Here is a 16654-nt window from a genome sequence, read left to right as displayed (position 1 = left end):
AGGCAGATGCCTAACTGCCTGAGCCACGTAGGCGCCCAGCATCCTGCAATCTTAAGGACTGAGGCTTCTGTAAGGCCTGATGTCCTCTTCTTCACACAGAGAAACTTTTAAGGAAAGATTTCCTTCGACCCCATTAGACATCTCTGCATTTTCTAAATAATTCTATGCGGACGTAGCAACTCTCTTTTCTGTGAGTATCTTTAGGGCCCTTCAACTGAGTCGTATACTCGCCAAGTATTCATTTCTGAACAGACTGACTTTCTGGATAGTGAAAAGGAGCCCGGGCAAACACCCTAAAGCAACAAAACTGTTATATTAGCTCAGACTTTTGGTTCTTCCAGTCCAGTACTCTATGAGGGATACAGTCATCAATGGGCTGTAGTTGGAGCGTGATTCTACAATCAATACTAACTGTAGGAACACGTCTACCTTCTTTTAGTGTTCATTTATACTCCCTTATTGATAACTGGTGTCAAGAAATCATTAAAGATAGATAGGTAGAGGGGCACCTGGGTGGCTCAGTGGGTTAAAGCCTCTGCCTTCAGCTCAGGTCATGGTCCCAGGGTCCTGAGATCGAGCCCCACATCGGGCTCTCTGCTCCGCAGGGAGCCTGCTTCCTCCCCTCTCTCTCTGCCTGCCTCTCTGTCTACTTGCGATCTCTCTCTCTGTCAAATAAATAAATAAAAAATCTTTAAAAAAAAAAAAGATAGATAGATAGAGAGGTAGACAGATATAGATAAATTTTCTGATTATATCCAAGAGATTTTCACACATTAGTGCCACAAGTAGAGTCAGGCCAAGATGTTTCTTATCTGGATTTCTGGAATAATTTTCTAAACATTTTCTTACCTCCATCCCAAGAATGGCTTTAAAAGGCTGTGAAGTGTTCCTTCTTCTACTGAAATTAGAATGATTCTCCTTCATAAAACTCCTTGTGATGCCCCATTGCCCTCATGGTGCATTCTAAACATTTTCTCTCCCCGTCCAGGACTTTCTGTCACATGGCCACTTTTGTGTGCTGCCACACTTGACATTTATTCATACTTCATCACCATGTTTATCAAGGTATATGGAGATGGATGTAGCTCCTTATTTTGAACACAAGTTGAAAGGTTCCTAAGGATAGGAACTACATCTTAAATTCAGCTGCATATCCCATCATCCAGAAGAGGGCCAATTAATAATTGCCCAATTAGCAAATGAATATCTTGAGCTAGAATCTCTCCTATTAAGATCTTTATTTTGGGTAGAAGACATGAACAGACATTTCTGCAAAGAAGACATCCAGATGGCCAACAAACACATGAAAAAGTCCTCCACATCACTCGGCATCGGGGAAATACAAATCAAAACCACCATGAGATATCACCTCACACCAGTCAGAATGGCTAAAATTAACAAGTCAGGAAATGACAGATGCTGGCGAGGATGCGGAGAAAGGGGAGCCCTCCTACACTGTTGGTGGGAATGCAAGTTGGTGCGACTCTGGAAAACAGCATGGAGGTTCCTCAAAAAGTTGAAAATAGAGCTACCCTATGACCCAGCAATTGCACTACTGGGTATTTACTCTAAAGATACAAAGGTAGTGATCTGAAGGGGCACGTGCACCTGAATGTTTATAGCAGCAACGTCTACTATAGCCAAACTATGGAAAGAACCTAGATGTCCATCAACAGATGAATGGATAAAGAAGAGGTGGTATATATACATAACGGAATACTATGCAGCCATCAAAAGAAATGAAATCTTGCCATTTGCGACGACGTGGATGGAACTAGAGGGTATCATGCTTAGCGAAATAAGTCAATCGGAGAAAGACAACTATCATATGATCTCCCTGATATGAGGGAGAGGAGATGCAACATGGGGGGTTAAGGGGGTAGGAGAAGAATAAATGAAACAAGATGGGATTGGGAGGGAGACAAACCACAAGTGACTCTTAATCTCACAAAACAAACTGAGGGTTGCTGGGGGGAGGGGGTTTGGGAGAGGGGGTGGGGTTATGGACACTGGGGAGGGTATGTGCTATGGAGAGTGCTGTGAAGTGCGTAAACGTGGCGATTCACAGACCTGTACCCCTGGGGGAAAAATACATTATATGTTTATAAAAAATTAAAAACAAAACAAAACATATATGGTGCAGTACTTGTTTCCTCATAGGATCTCATGGAAGAAAGAGCCAGACAATCAATGGGCGGTTTACAAACAGCGTGGTGTCTTTGGAGTTGTGCTAATTGCTGGATGAGATACAAGCATTCACTTCTTCACTTAACAGATATTTACTATGGTCCAAATATGTGCTGTGTCTGGATCACGCTCAATATCAAGCTTTGTCTTCCTGAAGCTTTTAGTTCAGAACAATTACAAGAACTGGTCTCCCATCCCAGCAATGTGTCCATTAGACAAAGCAAGACGAACGCATGTAAGGCCATCAGAAAAATGTAAAGTTCTAGATTGTATGATATTAGCCAAAATATCTACGGATTTTATTTTTCAATTGATTTCATTTGAGAGAGAGAGAGCCCACGGGTGGGTGAGGGGGGCTGAACAGAGGGAGAGGGAGAACCAGACTCCCCACTGAGCGGGGAGCCCATGAGGAACAAGATCCCAGAACCCCAGGATCATGACCTGAGCCAAAGACAGAGGCTTAACCAACTGAGCCACCTGGGTGCCCCAATTAAGGATTTTAATACAGAAAAAATATGCCAAAGGCCTCAAAGATGTAGCCAAGGTTTAATGTCTGGGTGCCTGGAGAATGATAGTGTCCCTGACAGAGAGGAGAACATTCGGGAAATCCGAGGTGATATCCAGGAAGAGATGGGTCTGTTCTGAACATCCTGAGTTTGGGCGATGACTGACAGTGGAGTGCAAGGGGACTGGAGGTCTGAACTTGGGGAGGCTTGGGGTTCGAGCTAGAACTTTACAAATGAAGCAACGTTCAGGAAACAGCGTTGCTAGGTATCTGGAACTTAACAGGAGTTCCAAAAATACTTGCTGTCGGAATTAGGAGCATGCAACTCAGTGTTCAGTACTAACTGCACGAGAAGAAAATGCAAGCAGGCTAAAGGGGCAGGACGGACTGGCTGGGAGAGCGCAAGCGTGGCAGGAAGCACGGGAAAGCCGCGGCGCGGACACCAACAAGCCTCACACCCACGCCGCCGGTGTACAGGGAGCCGCTGCTAAGGATGGAGAAGAAAAGCAGGGCAAGTTCCACGGGCAGAAGAAGAAAAATGAAAACGAACTACTTGGCATTCACCTTCCCAGCCCTCAGGACAGAGCATCTCGCCCTCAGGTGAAGTCAAGCACCTGAGCAGAGGGAAAGAACGCGCGCTCGGCTCTGCGGGCTGCAGCCCGTTCTCAGAGCCCAGACCCCCTTCCCCACCCCGCGAGGGTCCTCCATCCCCCCCTGCGCGTAAATCATACACCTCAGAACTTTCGCATTAGAGAACGCAGCAGGGAGAACATTTTCTGCAAGTAAAGAAAGTAGGACTAGGGCAGTCCGAGGAGATTGAAAGGGCAAAACGATCACGCAAGAAAACTGTAAGTTCTGATTAGTTTTATGACTTTGCCTTCATGCCTCAGGAGCTCAATTGATCACGGCTTCTACGACAGGCTGGGGGTGGGAGGGGAGGGCGCTGGAAAAAAAAAATTCTCCAAACTCTCCTCCAGCTTCGCGCTTTCAGATGCAAATACCTGGCGGAGAGATGGATGGGCTGCGGCCCCTCCTACTTCCCGCGCTCCCCTTGATTTCCCCGCGAAGGACTCGGTCTGCGCGGAGCTGTCAGGAGGGCGCTGGAGGAGGGGTGCGCGTGTGTGCGCGCGCGTGTGTGCGCGCGTGGCGGCGGAGCCGCTTCCTTTCCGATAGCCCTCGCTGGGTCTCCAGGAGGTACCCAAGTCTCAGTGGCTCCCCGGGCCGGTGTCGCCTGGCGCTGAGAGCAGGCATCCGTCGCCACCGACCACCGTCGCCTTCTCCGCGCCTTCCCGCCCCGGCCCGGCGCCCTCCTTCCTTCTCCAGGGCGCTCGCCCTCTCGCCCTCTCTCCGGACGCGCGCTCCCGCACGCTCCGGACCTGGCGTCTGAGCCGCGCGGGAGAGCCGGTCGGCCCCTCGGAGCAGGCGCAGGCGGCGGGCCGGGGGCGGCCGGGGCAGCGACCCCGCGCCCTGCGCCCCGCGCCCCGCGGAGAGGGCTGTGATTGGAGCAGGAGCCCGCGTGCGGCCGGCCGCAGAGGGTGCCGAGCGGGCGCCGCCAGTCCCCCGCGAGCGCCGAGCTGCGCGCCCCGGGTCCCGAAGTGCCCGCGGGCGCCCGGCTGCGAAGCGCGCGCCCTTTCGGATGCAAACACCCGGGTCGCGGGCGCCGGACCTCGCCGGGAGGGCAGCGAGGCCCCAGGTGAGTGCGTCTGCCGGCTTGGGGCTGGGCAAGGCGCCGCCGGGCAGAAGCGCGCCCTCGCCGTGCGCGTCTGAGGCCGGACTCGTCGGCGAGCGGAGAGCGGGCGGGGGGATCCGTGCGGAGTTTCCCTGGGCGTCCCCAAGTTTCTGCGGCGTGGCCGCGAGACGGGGCTCCGCAGGGCAGGACAGACGTGCGTTACCGAGCCGAGGGCGCTCGGCCCCGAGAGAGCCTGCGCGGGCAGACCCCAGGTGCGGCGAGTGCTGGCGAGTTCAGGGGGACCGCAGAGCCCAGCGCGCGCCAGATCGAGTGGGAAACCCGGAGTCTGGGGCGCTCTCCTCCGAGAGGAACGCGAGTGGCCCGCGTTGACCTGGGATGGCTGGGGGCCGAACTCCGCGCCCGCTGGGCCGCCGGGTTCCGCAGCGGTCCGAGACCGGAAGGGGGTGTGTGCCTGCGTGTACAGGAGTCCCTGTAACCGTCCGCGCTGGACTCCCTTTACGTTTGGAGAAGGTGGAACTCATCTAAGGGTGTTTTGCTTTTTCCTGTAATTAGTATTCTGCTGCTACGGTGCGTCTGCAGGGCTTGCCTCTGCTCAGCGCCCTGCTTCCCCTGCCGCCTGGCTCTACCTTAGGTTTGCGTGGGGAAAAGGGCGCCCTGTTTCTCTGAATGCGTGGTGGACTTCTCCGTGGGTGCACCTGCTACACAGCTAGTTGCTGGTATTCAACCTCCGAGCGTGGATTAATGAGAGAGGACCTATTGCTGTATTGCTTTCACGTTTTAGATCGTTAACCTTACGGATTTCTTAGATATAGTTCAGGTGAGTAAAGACTGGCAGTGAGTTCACCCAGCAGTGGGCTTTTGGGAACCTGTGAAGAAATCGTCAAGGAGTGGGTGTCTCAAGGCTTTGGAGATCTGCAGATTGAACCATGAATACACTTAAAACGCCTTTTATGTTGCAAGAAATATCTTCTCTTTGTTAGATCATTTAAGTGAGATATCTTTAAGTAGGACTCGTCCTTCATAATCCCTGTAACCAGACAGGTGTTTAGGTCATTTTCCATACGGAGGTAGATAAACAGAACTTCATGGGGCGTGGGGAGGAGGGATATAGAAAAATGTAAATAACATGTGAGTATAAAGCTGATACTAAGTGACAAGTGTACATTTAAAAATCAGGTTAACAGCACAAAAGCATACATTTTAAGAGTTTAGGGGCAGTATCTCCCCCCTTTTAAAAGGAAAGTTTGCATTGATTCAGTCAGCAACATCTAAATAGTTTTAAGTGTGTTTTTATAAAGACAAATTGGTGGTGGTGGGGAGCTAAGGAAAGAAGTAATTAGGTTGGAAGCTTTCAATAACTCACCAGAAATTCCCCCCCCCCCCCCCCCCCCCCCCCCCCCCGCCAAGAACTGGTTAGGCTTTAGGTTTACTGAAAGTCTTGTTATTATATGTTAAAGGAAAAACATTAAGAATCCTTTTCTTCATTTTTAGGGATATTTGGAATAGTATGAATAAAAATGCAAAAGAATTGAGGCAAGTAATGAAACTGACAACTTTGTGAAAGTCTTGCTTATATGTTAGTGTTTAATATGGAGTGGAGTGGCAGAAACAATTAGGTAGCATTCAGTGTTAATAGTCTTACCTGGTAAAGTCTGTGGTTAGAAAAATAAAACAATAATCAGTAGTACGGACCATCACCCTGCTAAAAGCTATTACAGTGTGCAGCTTTAATAAAAGGGCATTGTGCACTTACAACGTGAGGTATTATTGTTATTAAGGGCTGCAGTAGGTCATTAGAATTGTGTTAACTATCAGCTGACAGACTCACAACTCTTCTTAAGTCTACTTTTTATATAATAGCACAGAGCTTTTCCCTTTTTTTTAATAAAAAGATAATTGTAAAGCATCTGTATTCCTGCAGTTTACCCTTGAATTGACTCTAGTTTTTAGTGTCCATTGAAAAAGAGAGGGTAGGGAGCATACTGAGTTTTGGCTACTGTTCAGCCTTCCTAGATCTAAAAATCAACCCACTGTGCCTCCTCAGGCGTGATTTCTTTGCTGGTCTACCTATCATTCAGCATTTTAGTTGTTTTGATGGCAAAGCTGTTATAAACTTCTCAGAATGTATACTGATATGAGGAAGTGAATACATCTTTGTAGAGAGTCAAATACTTTCTTTGTCAAATCTTTTAGAAATCTGTTAGGAAGTACCAAGCCCATAAATTGTTCAGTGTTGTGAATATTTATGCTTGAGTGATCTTAACCTTTCTTGACTTTATAAGATTTTGCATTTATTGTATTAGTGGTTTCTAACATATCACAGTTCTCGCTCACATACACATAAATGTTCTTTTTTTGTTGGTTTTTTTTTTTTTTAACTTGGTTGGAAGGCTTCAAAGCCTTAGTTTAAAATGGGAGTTTCAGAAACTTCTAAAATAACTAATGCATATTAGTGCATTGCAAAGGGATTGTGATGGAAGCTTTTCTCCTTGGCATGAAGGAATCAGTTGCTTCTAAATGGAGTGAGAAAGGGGAGCTGAGGACAAGGAAAAAAGACATGTGATCAGAGTCCTGTGTGTGACCATGTTCTCAGCCTCTGACAAGCAGAGCAGATCTAGCTGTAACCAGCAATACTCGAGTGCCTCCTCTGGGGATTTGCCGGTTTTGCAGAAAGCTACCCCTGCAAACATTTCCCCCTCGTCATTCTGCAAGATCCCTCACTGACAAAATTATCAGTGCAAATGACTATGCAGACATCTGTCCGTATATTCATCTCAGAGATACTCTAGATTTTCATTCTGGTAGAATTTCTTTTAGCTTCTTTTGCAGAACGTTTATTGAAACATAATTCCTGTTATTGAAGTCACATGTATCATACCTGGCTCAATGTAAATGCTAAGGTGAATTAAAAATTGATATAGCCAAGAAGTGTAGAAAAATAAAGGAAAAGCAATTTAAGTATAATTTTACTGTTATAATTGTACATACATATGTAGAGTACATATATATAATACTACGTATGATAGTATATAAATAGCTCAGATGGATATGGTTTGTCATTTTTGTTTTCTTTTTAATGTACATGGGCTTCTTCCAGTTAATTATAAACTCTTTCTCCTCTTTCTTTTGCATTCCTTATACCCGTGACAGAAGTTATTTGTGCTTTGTTGAAATTGACTCTGTAATCCACTTAGAGAAGTTTTCATTCCATGTCTGATAGCCAGATGCACACTACAGGCTGTGTGATTCATTTCCAGGGCCCCTGCCTGAATATTTAGGCCAGTTAACGGTAGGAGGCTGTGGTCTGTGGTTGTAACGTTATCTGGCCCAGGGAGCTAATGGATTTGATCACAGTTTCTTTACGTGAGAAGTCACATATCACAGAGGGTCCCCAACCTCACTAATTAAAATGTAAAAAATTATACCTTTTCAGTAAAAAAGACGAGGGCTGTTTCATCAGTATTAACATTATTGAAGCTAATACTAAACTTCCAGTGGTATACAGATAAAAGAAATAAAATGGTAGTATATTTTATAATAGAAGCTAAAGATGGTAATATTAAATCTAGAATGATTATAGTTAAGTTAGGAGTAGACAGTCCTTTCAAAATATAGGATTTGTAGCAACAACCAGATAACTCTACATAGGCGTCTACAAAAATATCCTAAGATATTTTTGGGGGTTGGTACCCTATTTCTAAAATAATGAGCTATTGTTTACATTTCAGTGGAAGTAGTTACTGTAGTGTCACAGGGCAGTAGGTATCCTTTGATCACTCACCAGATTTAGAAGGGAGAGGTGATTTTAAAGTTGGAGCCTCTCACAGTGGTTTTTGTGTAACATATAAATTACAGTCCTAAACAACAGATCCTTTCACTCTCAGTCTCACTCTGCACTCCTGATCCTCCTGACTCTTCTGGATAGGAATCCTAATGATCTACTTGGAGAATTCAAACTCATGGTCCTATAGACATTTGAGTAGGAGTAAACTTACTTTTCTTGGCTTTTGGAGTATATGATAAATTACAAAAAAAAAAAAAAAGATCTTTAGTGTCAGAATGAGAAGTGTTTAACAAATATTTTTAGTTTTCTGTGTAACCAGTCACGCCCAGTACCATGAGGAACTTGCTGTGTGATCTTGGACATTTCACTAGAATTCGGTAGATTTTGGTTTTCTTAGGAAAGAAAGAAGAGACTGCCTTACCTTAGGTTTTTCTAATGTGTGTTCTAGCTCTGTGGTTCCGCCACTCAAGGACTATTCAAACATGAGGAGCAGCGGGTTTAGGGACATCTTTACATTTTTGTTGTTGTTGTTGTTTTGGTTCTGTTTTGTTTTTTGTTTTTCTTTTCCCAACATGAACCCTCCCGAGAACCAAATGATTACTTTCTTCAGCACTGATGTGGCATTCTCTCTGTCCCATAAACATTATTCTTTTAAAAGCTCTGCTTGTATGTGGTGGTTGGGGGGGGGGAAGTGTGTCCAAGCTCTTGAAATACTCCTTGTCTTGGATTATTTTCTCTCTGTTGTAGAGTTATGACATCTGCTCATTCATGAATGGGGGATTAGAATATCTTTTCTCTCTTTTGCATTGTCCAAATGTATTAAGTGGGTCTACTTTTAAAAATAAATAAAAATGACAATGGGCAAGTATTATTCTTGTTACAAAGCAGACTCCTCTAACTTTGTGTACAGAGATAAATCACAGTGAGGACCTCAGTGGTGACAGGTGGCTGCTGTCCTGGGGAAAACAAGGACAAATGAAAGTCTTAAAAGAAGGCATTGGATGAAGCAGGAGGAGCCTTTTCTTTGAATTTAAATAATGCTATTAAATACTCAGGGAGTATTCTAAAAAGGCATCTTTTGTCAGACTGTACAAAAGAGCTAATATATGGAAGGTTGTTCTTAAAGCAGTGGTAATAGTGTCATCAGGCCTTCTAACCACTGCTGTGAAATGGTATCATTTCCGCTTTTGAACATGTGTATTGTTCTCCTTTCATAAGGATCCATTAAAAATATGTTGCTTGTCAAAATGTAGTTCAACTTTAAAGCAGTCCTGAAAATGACAGTTTTTTTCCCAAAAGGACAACAGCAAGACTTTTTGTTTTGTTTTTGTTACAACTGTGATTTTTGGGTACTATTATGTTTTATAAATTCATGAGCAAAACATCTTAGGGAGTATCAATTAGATACTAGAGATGTTTGACAATCATCCACTATGGATTTTTCACATTCTCATTGATTATTTTCTGTCAAGTACACTGACTCCTCAAATGTCATCCTTACAATTGTTTTTCTAGAAAATGCATCTGACAACGTATTTTGGGGATATGATGTTCCACATAATTGTGAATTGTATTTATTTTTTAAAGGCGAGGCACAACTTCATCCCATCTTCTTTAAATTGCCAATAGATAATAAACCATGTGTTCTTGTGATATACATTCAGTATATTTCAAAACAGTTTCAGACCTGTATCTGATGCAACTGCAGACACAGAGCACACAGCAACTGTCCCTTGCCTGTCCTTTAGAGACGCTGGGTTGATAGTCTTTAACTGAGATAAGCCGTCAGTTATTTATATTGGACTGCAAAAAAAAAAAAGTTCCACTTTAACTTTGCCACAAGATCTAAAATAGCAATATATTTCCTTTTAACATAATTGATAATCATATTTCATAGCTCGAGTTACTTCTAGAAGGCATTTAGCATATATAAATTAATTGGTAATTAGGCATGTGTTTAAAACTACTCTTATGCTTCTATATTTATGTGACTGGCTGAATCTGATACATTTCATGCTACTTGTCATGTGTTTAGCATGTTGCCTTTGATTTAGGTGGAACAGGCTCTACAACATTTATGCTTTTTCTGGTTAGCCATTGGCATGCTGATGCATAAAAAATATTTTTTTGTTTTTAAGGGAGTTTTAGCCATTGTTTTTAAGTATGAATAAAACATTGTATTAAGAGTATGATAGTCACTTGATCTGATTTTTAAAAGTGGTTTCACAGCGATGTTAAGTGAAGCAGAAAATCCAAGAAAATTTTATAATAATGAATTCATTTGGGTAAAATAATATAAGCTATTAAAGTTAAATGAATAATAAACTATCTACTTGGAAATAATTCTTTGCCACTTAGTTGAACAAAAATAATTGGAACAAAAAAGTAGCATGCCAAAGTGATTTCAGGTCAAATAAATGATGTTGATTTAGTAAATACTATTTGACTGATTCTCAACACCACCTCCTCATTTTGCTCCAGTCCACTTAAAATTTCTTTTTTGGGGGTTCATTTTGTATTCTCTGGATTAAGGTGTGTTGTGCTGATCACAGTATTAGCTGTGATTTTCGTGAATCTTTAGTTCAGCAAAAAAAAAAAAGTTTTATTTTTAAAAACACAAGTTTTATTTTTTGATAGGGATTGCATTCAATGTGTTTGTGGATTGCTTTGGGTAGTGCAGATATTTTAACAATATTTTTCTTCTAATCCATGAGCATGGAATGTTTTTCCATTTCTTTTTGTCATCTTCAATTTTTTTCATCAGTCCTTTATAGTTTTCAGAGTACAGGTCTTTCACTTCTTAGATTTATTCCTACGTAGATGATGGTTTTCGGTTCAGTTGTAAATGGAATTGATTCCCTACAAGCTTTAAGATATCAGAGAAAGAACATTTTTTAAGTCTCACTCAGATATATAGTATATGTATTTTTAAATTTTAGGTTATTAATTCAGTAGCAACCAGTACAGTCTTTCAAACATCTGGTTGGCTCCTGTTCAGTTTTTTCCTCCTCAGAACATATTCCTGTTGTTTTTCTCCTCAAAGCTTTAATGCTGCGTATTCGTAATTGTCTAGAAAATGACTTAAATCTGTAGAAGTTACCTAAGCTGTCTATCAATACGTCATTGTTCTGTACTTTTTTTCCTGAGCCAGCAATAGTGAACAGGTCAGCTCTCCAGACCTACAGTGGTTCACACCCTTAAGCTTTCCCACAGAGGACACAGTGACACATGACACCATTTGGGTGCGGGGTCTCTGCTTGTTTCTGATGGGACTTTTCCCTGATTAACGCCTGTCTGTAAAACTCAGGAGTCAGAAGGAAGAGAGAAGATAAGCAATATGGGAGCCTAGCAGGGAAGGGTGCAGGGCTTGGGTTTGGGGCACAGATTTGCGAGTCCGTATTTAACCCATTGTGAAAAAAATGACAATTGTGATTGATTGTGTGCTCAAGTTAATTTATATGGAGGAGAGTGTTATCATGGTGACTTGATCTGTGTGGATATCTGCAGGAAGATAGGAAGCCTACTTGTGGTAGGAAATCTCAAGTTCCCGTTCTGATGACTTCTCTTTGAAGACCACAGATAACAAGGTTTTTCATAATGCGTCAGGGTCCTTCATTTCTTTCATGCTATCTCAGTTCAGGTCAGGATGAGTCAGGTTGAACTGTTGTACCGGTGTTTACCTTGGAAACAGATCCACTTGTGAAGGAAAGCAAGGGTTTGGGGAAGCCTGATGAAGGGCCACCTGCCCTGGGACTACCCCCTGTTGCATCCGGTGTTCATTTCCAGCAGATAGTCGATAGTTACTATCAAAAATGATGATGAACACATATAAAACCCCCCTGCTCCAATCACAGTCATTCACACATGAGTTTCTGATTTTCTAAGTGCTTTCTACAATAGGCATTATGAGATCATTTATCTGCCACATAAAAGAGAATTTTATCCTCCAATAATGTACACAAGGCCAGTTAAAATATCCTTGTACACTCATAGACCTTCAAGAAAGGTAAAGAAAATTTGACTCAAGAGCCTGGCAAGTACTTCAAATATTACAGAGAAATATAATGGGATTTTTTTTTCAAAGGGATTGTCACCCATAAACATGGTAGAGCTACCAAGGAATTTATATATTGACTTACATGGTTAACTTACCGTATTAAAAAAAAACATAATGAAAAGAAACCTTTTGTAAATGTGTTCCAAAGGTTAATTGTGTGTCTGCTTCTGTTCTAGATACTGTGATACAAAGACAGCATGGACATGCCTATTTATCAAGGTCAATGTTGATAATAGCTGCTTTTAAAACACTTCATTTAAACAGGAAAGTACAAAACTCTCTGGTCTCTTTCGCAAACATTAACTCAGTGACTGCAAAGTAATCCATAGCGTGTTCTGTGTCTGACTTCTTTTCTATGTTCTGGCTGGTTTGATAACTTCACAATTTCATATGGAAGAGAAAGGGTCTTCAAGAGGCAAGTCTAATTTAAACATCTCATGTTAAAATTCATGCTAAATTTTATAAATGTGAAAAATGCTTCTTTTACATCCCTATGACTTTCTTAAATCTCTCTACCCTTTAGTCATTAACAATGTGCACTTTTTTACAGTCTAAAAAAGCCAACAAAACAATTCTGTGTAATTGTCAAAACAGTGAAGTCACACATATAAAAAATCTGATTTTTAAATTTAGCTCATTTCGGGACGCCTGGGTGGCTCAGTTGGTTAAGCCGCTGCCTTCAGCTCAGGTCATGATCCCGGAGTCCTGGGATCGAGTCCCACATCGGGCTCCTTGTTCTGTGGGGAGCCTGCTTCTCCCTCTGCCTCTGCCTGCCGCTCTGTCTGCCTGTGCTCGCTCTCTCTCTCTGACAAATAAATAAATAAAATCTTTAAAAAAAAAAATTTAGCTAATTTCTCTCATTTTGCAAATGTGGAAAATGAAATCCCAGAAGGATCCAAGGTCATATAGCAAATGAAGGAGGTTTTAGAACAAAGACCCCACTGATCTTGTTCCCGGTCCAGATTATATTTCTTTTTCTTATTAGTGAACATTTTGAGTGAATTCAAATTTCTCCAATTCCGATGCCAGTCTTTGACTTATAAAAATCACAGAGGACTTGGGGTGCCTTGGTGGCTCAGTCATTAAGTGTCTGCCTTCAGCTCGGGTCATGATCCCAGGGTCTTGGGATCGAGCCCCACATCGGGCTCTCTGCTCAGCAGGGAGCCTGCTTCTCCCTCTCCCACTCCTCCTGCTTGTGTTCCCTCTCTTGATGTCTCTCTCTCTATCAAATAAATAAATAATATTTTTATTAAAAAATCACAGAAGACATGCCTTTAGGAAAGAGAGTATTACATTCTTTTTTTTTTTTAATAATTTGGTGCCATTGTTTATATTCGTATAGGATTTTGGGTTCATGATCCATATAGTTCTCTGACACTGAGACTGGAACTACCAAGAATGTTTTCATTCAGTGCAAGAGTTTTCTAAAACATTTTCCTATAAGTAACTTTAAAATGAAAACATCACAAACTAACTTTAAGATAACTAGAAAATATCATGATAATAGCCCCATCATCTTTAAAAAAAAAAAATTTAGGGCTTTTAATTGTGTCAGGCATCATCCTTAATTTTTCATGATTTGCTTATTTAATCCTACAAAGTAGATGCAATTATTACCATCTTTGTTATGTAAGTTAGAGGTTAAGGCTTCATCTCTGGAACTTATATTAGAATTTAAGTCATGTGTTCAAGAATGCATAGCTAAGACAGGACAGAGTCAGCATTGGAATCTTTACCTGATGCAGGTGCCTATAGTTTTTCCTAGTGTATAATTTTGGTAACTCCCCAAATTTTGAATTCCAAAATATCATTTGTTACTTTGTTTCTTAGAGCTTGGATGCATTTCATCGTATAACAATGTTACCAAGTTCACCTGAAACATAAAGTAGATTAACTAATATAACTATAGCACATTTAAAAAAAAAATTGTCTTAGGGACCAAAGTATTTATTTACTTGTTTTTATGAGAAAACACATTCTCTTTGGAGGAAGTAGAACCATGAAACTGAAATGTTCTTCGGCCACAGCTCTCACATGCTAGACAGTCCAGAACTCTAAGTCATCCCTATCGATCTCCTGGAAATGTGATTTGCCACTGGCATGAAGGGAACCCATGATATCTTGGCCCTCGGCATGCTGTCAGCCATTCCTACAAAGGCCACTCACGGTAAGCTCCTGGCCGTGACTCCTAGCTCATTATAGACCAGTCCATACTACCCTCTGTTTCCCAGTCTAAGCACCTACTTGCCTTCAACTTCTTTAACTCACTTCTCAGGTGGGTTAGCTCAGACCTCCCTGCAATTAACTTTCAACCTAATGGAGGAGCCTACATTGGAACACAAAGATATGACCCCAAGTTACTCCTTGTTTATGATTCTAAGTCTTAGAACAACTAATCCTTCCAGAGTGATTTCCAAATGAACCAGATTCATTTTAGATGCTTAGATAAGATATTTGGATTTTAGAAGAAGGGGTTCATTGCATAGACTACAGTAATATGCTCCAATAACAGTTTACCGTTCTGGTGGCTCTCAGCATATATCAATCAGCTGTACATTGGATTATTCTGGAATGCCCTCTGGAATTTCAGAACTTGATAGGGATGTTTTTAACATGTATATGTTCATTTGAACAGAGCTCAAAGTCAATGCAACCTCTTTTTTAAACAGTTGTGTCGACTATTTTAACATGTTTAAAACATTTCATTTTTCTTCTATTAGATAAGGCATTTTCCATAAGCAACTTTGCTGTCAGAAATCATCTAATAAGTCACAGACACTCGTGTTACAGGAGAGACAGGTAGGAAGATGAGAAAGCTAATAATATAAAGACAGTTTATTTGCTGCTTTGATAGGGAACTATCTTTGGGCTTCATGTCACCACTACCTCCCAAAAAGAGCAAATGTGAACTCTCACCTTAATTATCCCATTGTTGATTTAGTTATAGTCAAATGAATTTATAAACCAAAGTACAGCATAGTGATCTCAACAAGATTTTTGCCATGAGTTCTTATTCCTCTGTGTCTTGGGGTATGTTTGGAAGTTTGTAACTGGTTTTATATCTCTTGCATAAACAATTCTGTACTGAAATATGTAGACTTTAGAATAAAAGTTGTTTTGTTTTCATGCTGCTGCTGAGGCATGCTGGGTGCACACTCAGAGCGAACAGGGCTCACAAATATGGTTGAGTGTTCACACCTCTCTAGTGATCTCTTCAATTCCATATCCTTAGGGAAGGAAGCCCTACTATGCACAAGCCATACTGTAAGACGTATAATAGGTATTTGAGCCAGAGTGTGACCTAACGGCATGCTACAGAGGAAACATGACAATAGGTTTGAAGGGTGGAAAATGGAAACTACTGAGCTTTGCAGCTGATCACAATCAAATCAGAACACATCAAAACAGCTGGTGTTCTGTGACTCCGAATCCATCAACCGGTTTTGAATCACCTCATACTTCTCTTTATTTCTCTTTACAGTTTCACAGAAGAGATTTAAACCAGCATATGTCCTTCCCATTTGGTTAAATCCCTGCTTTGAGCTGCTTTGCTTTCATATTCTAATACCAATGAATGCAACTGACTGTAATATAAAGGAGAAAAATAATAAAGGCTAGCATTAAAATGATTTTTTAACTGATGTCGCTCCATTTGTATTAAGTAAACCATATGTTCAAATAAAATGCCCAGAAGAGACACAAAGTTTTAAGATTGTGTTATGGGACGAGGATAATTCTGCCCCAGCAGTATTCGTGATCTATACATGTGGCAACAGTTCTTGTAAATGTATAAGTTCGTCATGAATAATTTAACGATTATGCAAATGATGGTATCTTGGGAAAATCAATAGTAAGTTCGTAAAGGAAAGTTAAAAGTTAGGCTGCGTTTTGGTTGCTGACACTAGCTCTTCTTTTTGTTCTGCTAGGTACCTATTACACCATTCTTTGGCGAAGGTTATTCAGCAGTGGTGACCCCTCGCAATCGAACACTCTGCAAATTATCATCTCTGGACTCCCAGCTGACACCCTGCCGGAGGCAAGAGCTCCTAAGCCAACTGGAACTGTGCCTTTTCTCTTGTCAAGGTTTTTTTCTTACACAGGAAAAAGAAAGAAAAAAAAAAGATGAAGTTGGGCAAAGTGGAGTTCTGCCATTTTCTGCAGCTAATAGCGCTTTTCCTGTGTTTCTCTGGGATGAGTCAAGCAGAGCTCTCCAGGTCCGGATCAAAGCCCTATTTCCAATCAGGGAGGTCCCGAACCAAGCGCAGCTGGGTGTGGAATCAGTTCTTTGTGCTGGAGGAATACATGGGTTCAGACCCTCTCTATGTAGGAAAGGTAGGGCATTTGGCCTTTCAAAGTCACAAATGATTATTGTGAATGTTTGTGGTTGGCCGGAGAACTGCTGTTTTTGCTTTGGGGAGACCATAACGATGA

The 16654-nt window shown here is 41.9% G+C and overlaps 1 protein-coding gene across 1 annotated transcript in view; it reads left to right on the top strand.

The window, feature by feature from the left end:
- The first annotated feature begins 4214 nt into the window (after positions 1 to 4214).
- Positions 4215 to 16654, top strand: part of CDH7 (cadherin 7) — a 123696-nt gene continuing 111256 nt past the window's right edge. The window contains exons 1-2 of the mRNA XM_047698303.1: positions 4215 to 4385; positions 16150 to 16555. Coding sequence (XP_047554259.1) covers positions 16346 to 16555 — 210 coding nt within the window. The 5' untranslated portion in view covers positions 4215 to 4385; positions 16150 to 16345. The remainder of the gene's footprint in view (positions 4386 to 16149; positions 16556 to 16654) is intronic.

Source organism: Lutra lutra, chromosome 12, assembly GCF_902655055.1.
Source record: "Lutra lutra chromosome 12, mLutLut1.2, whole genome shotgun sequence".
NCBI classification, from domain to species: domain Eukaryota; kingdom Metazoa; phylum Chordata; class Mammalia; order Carnivora; family Mustelidae; genus Lutra; species Lutra lutra.
Note: the sequence above shows the minus strand (reverse complement) of the source record. Positions and strands in the feature narration are given on the sequence as shown.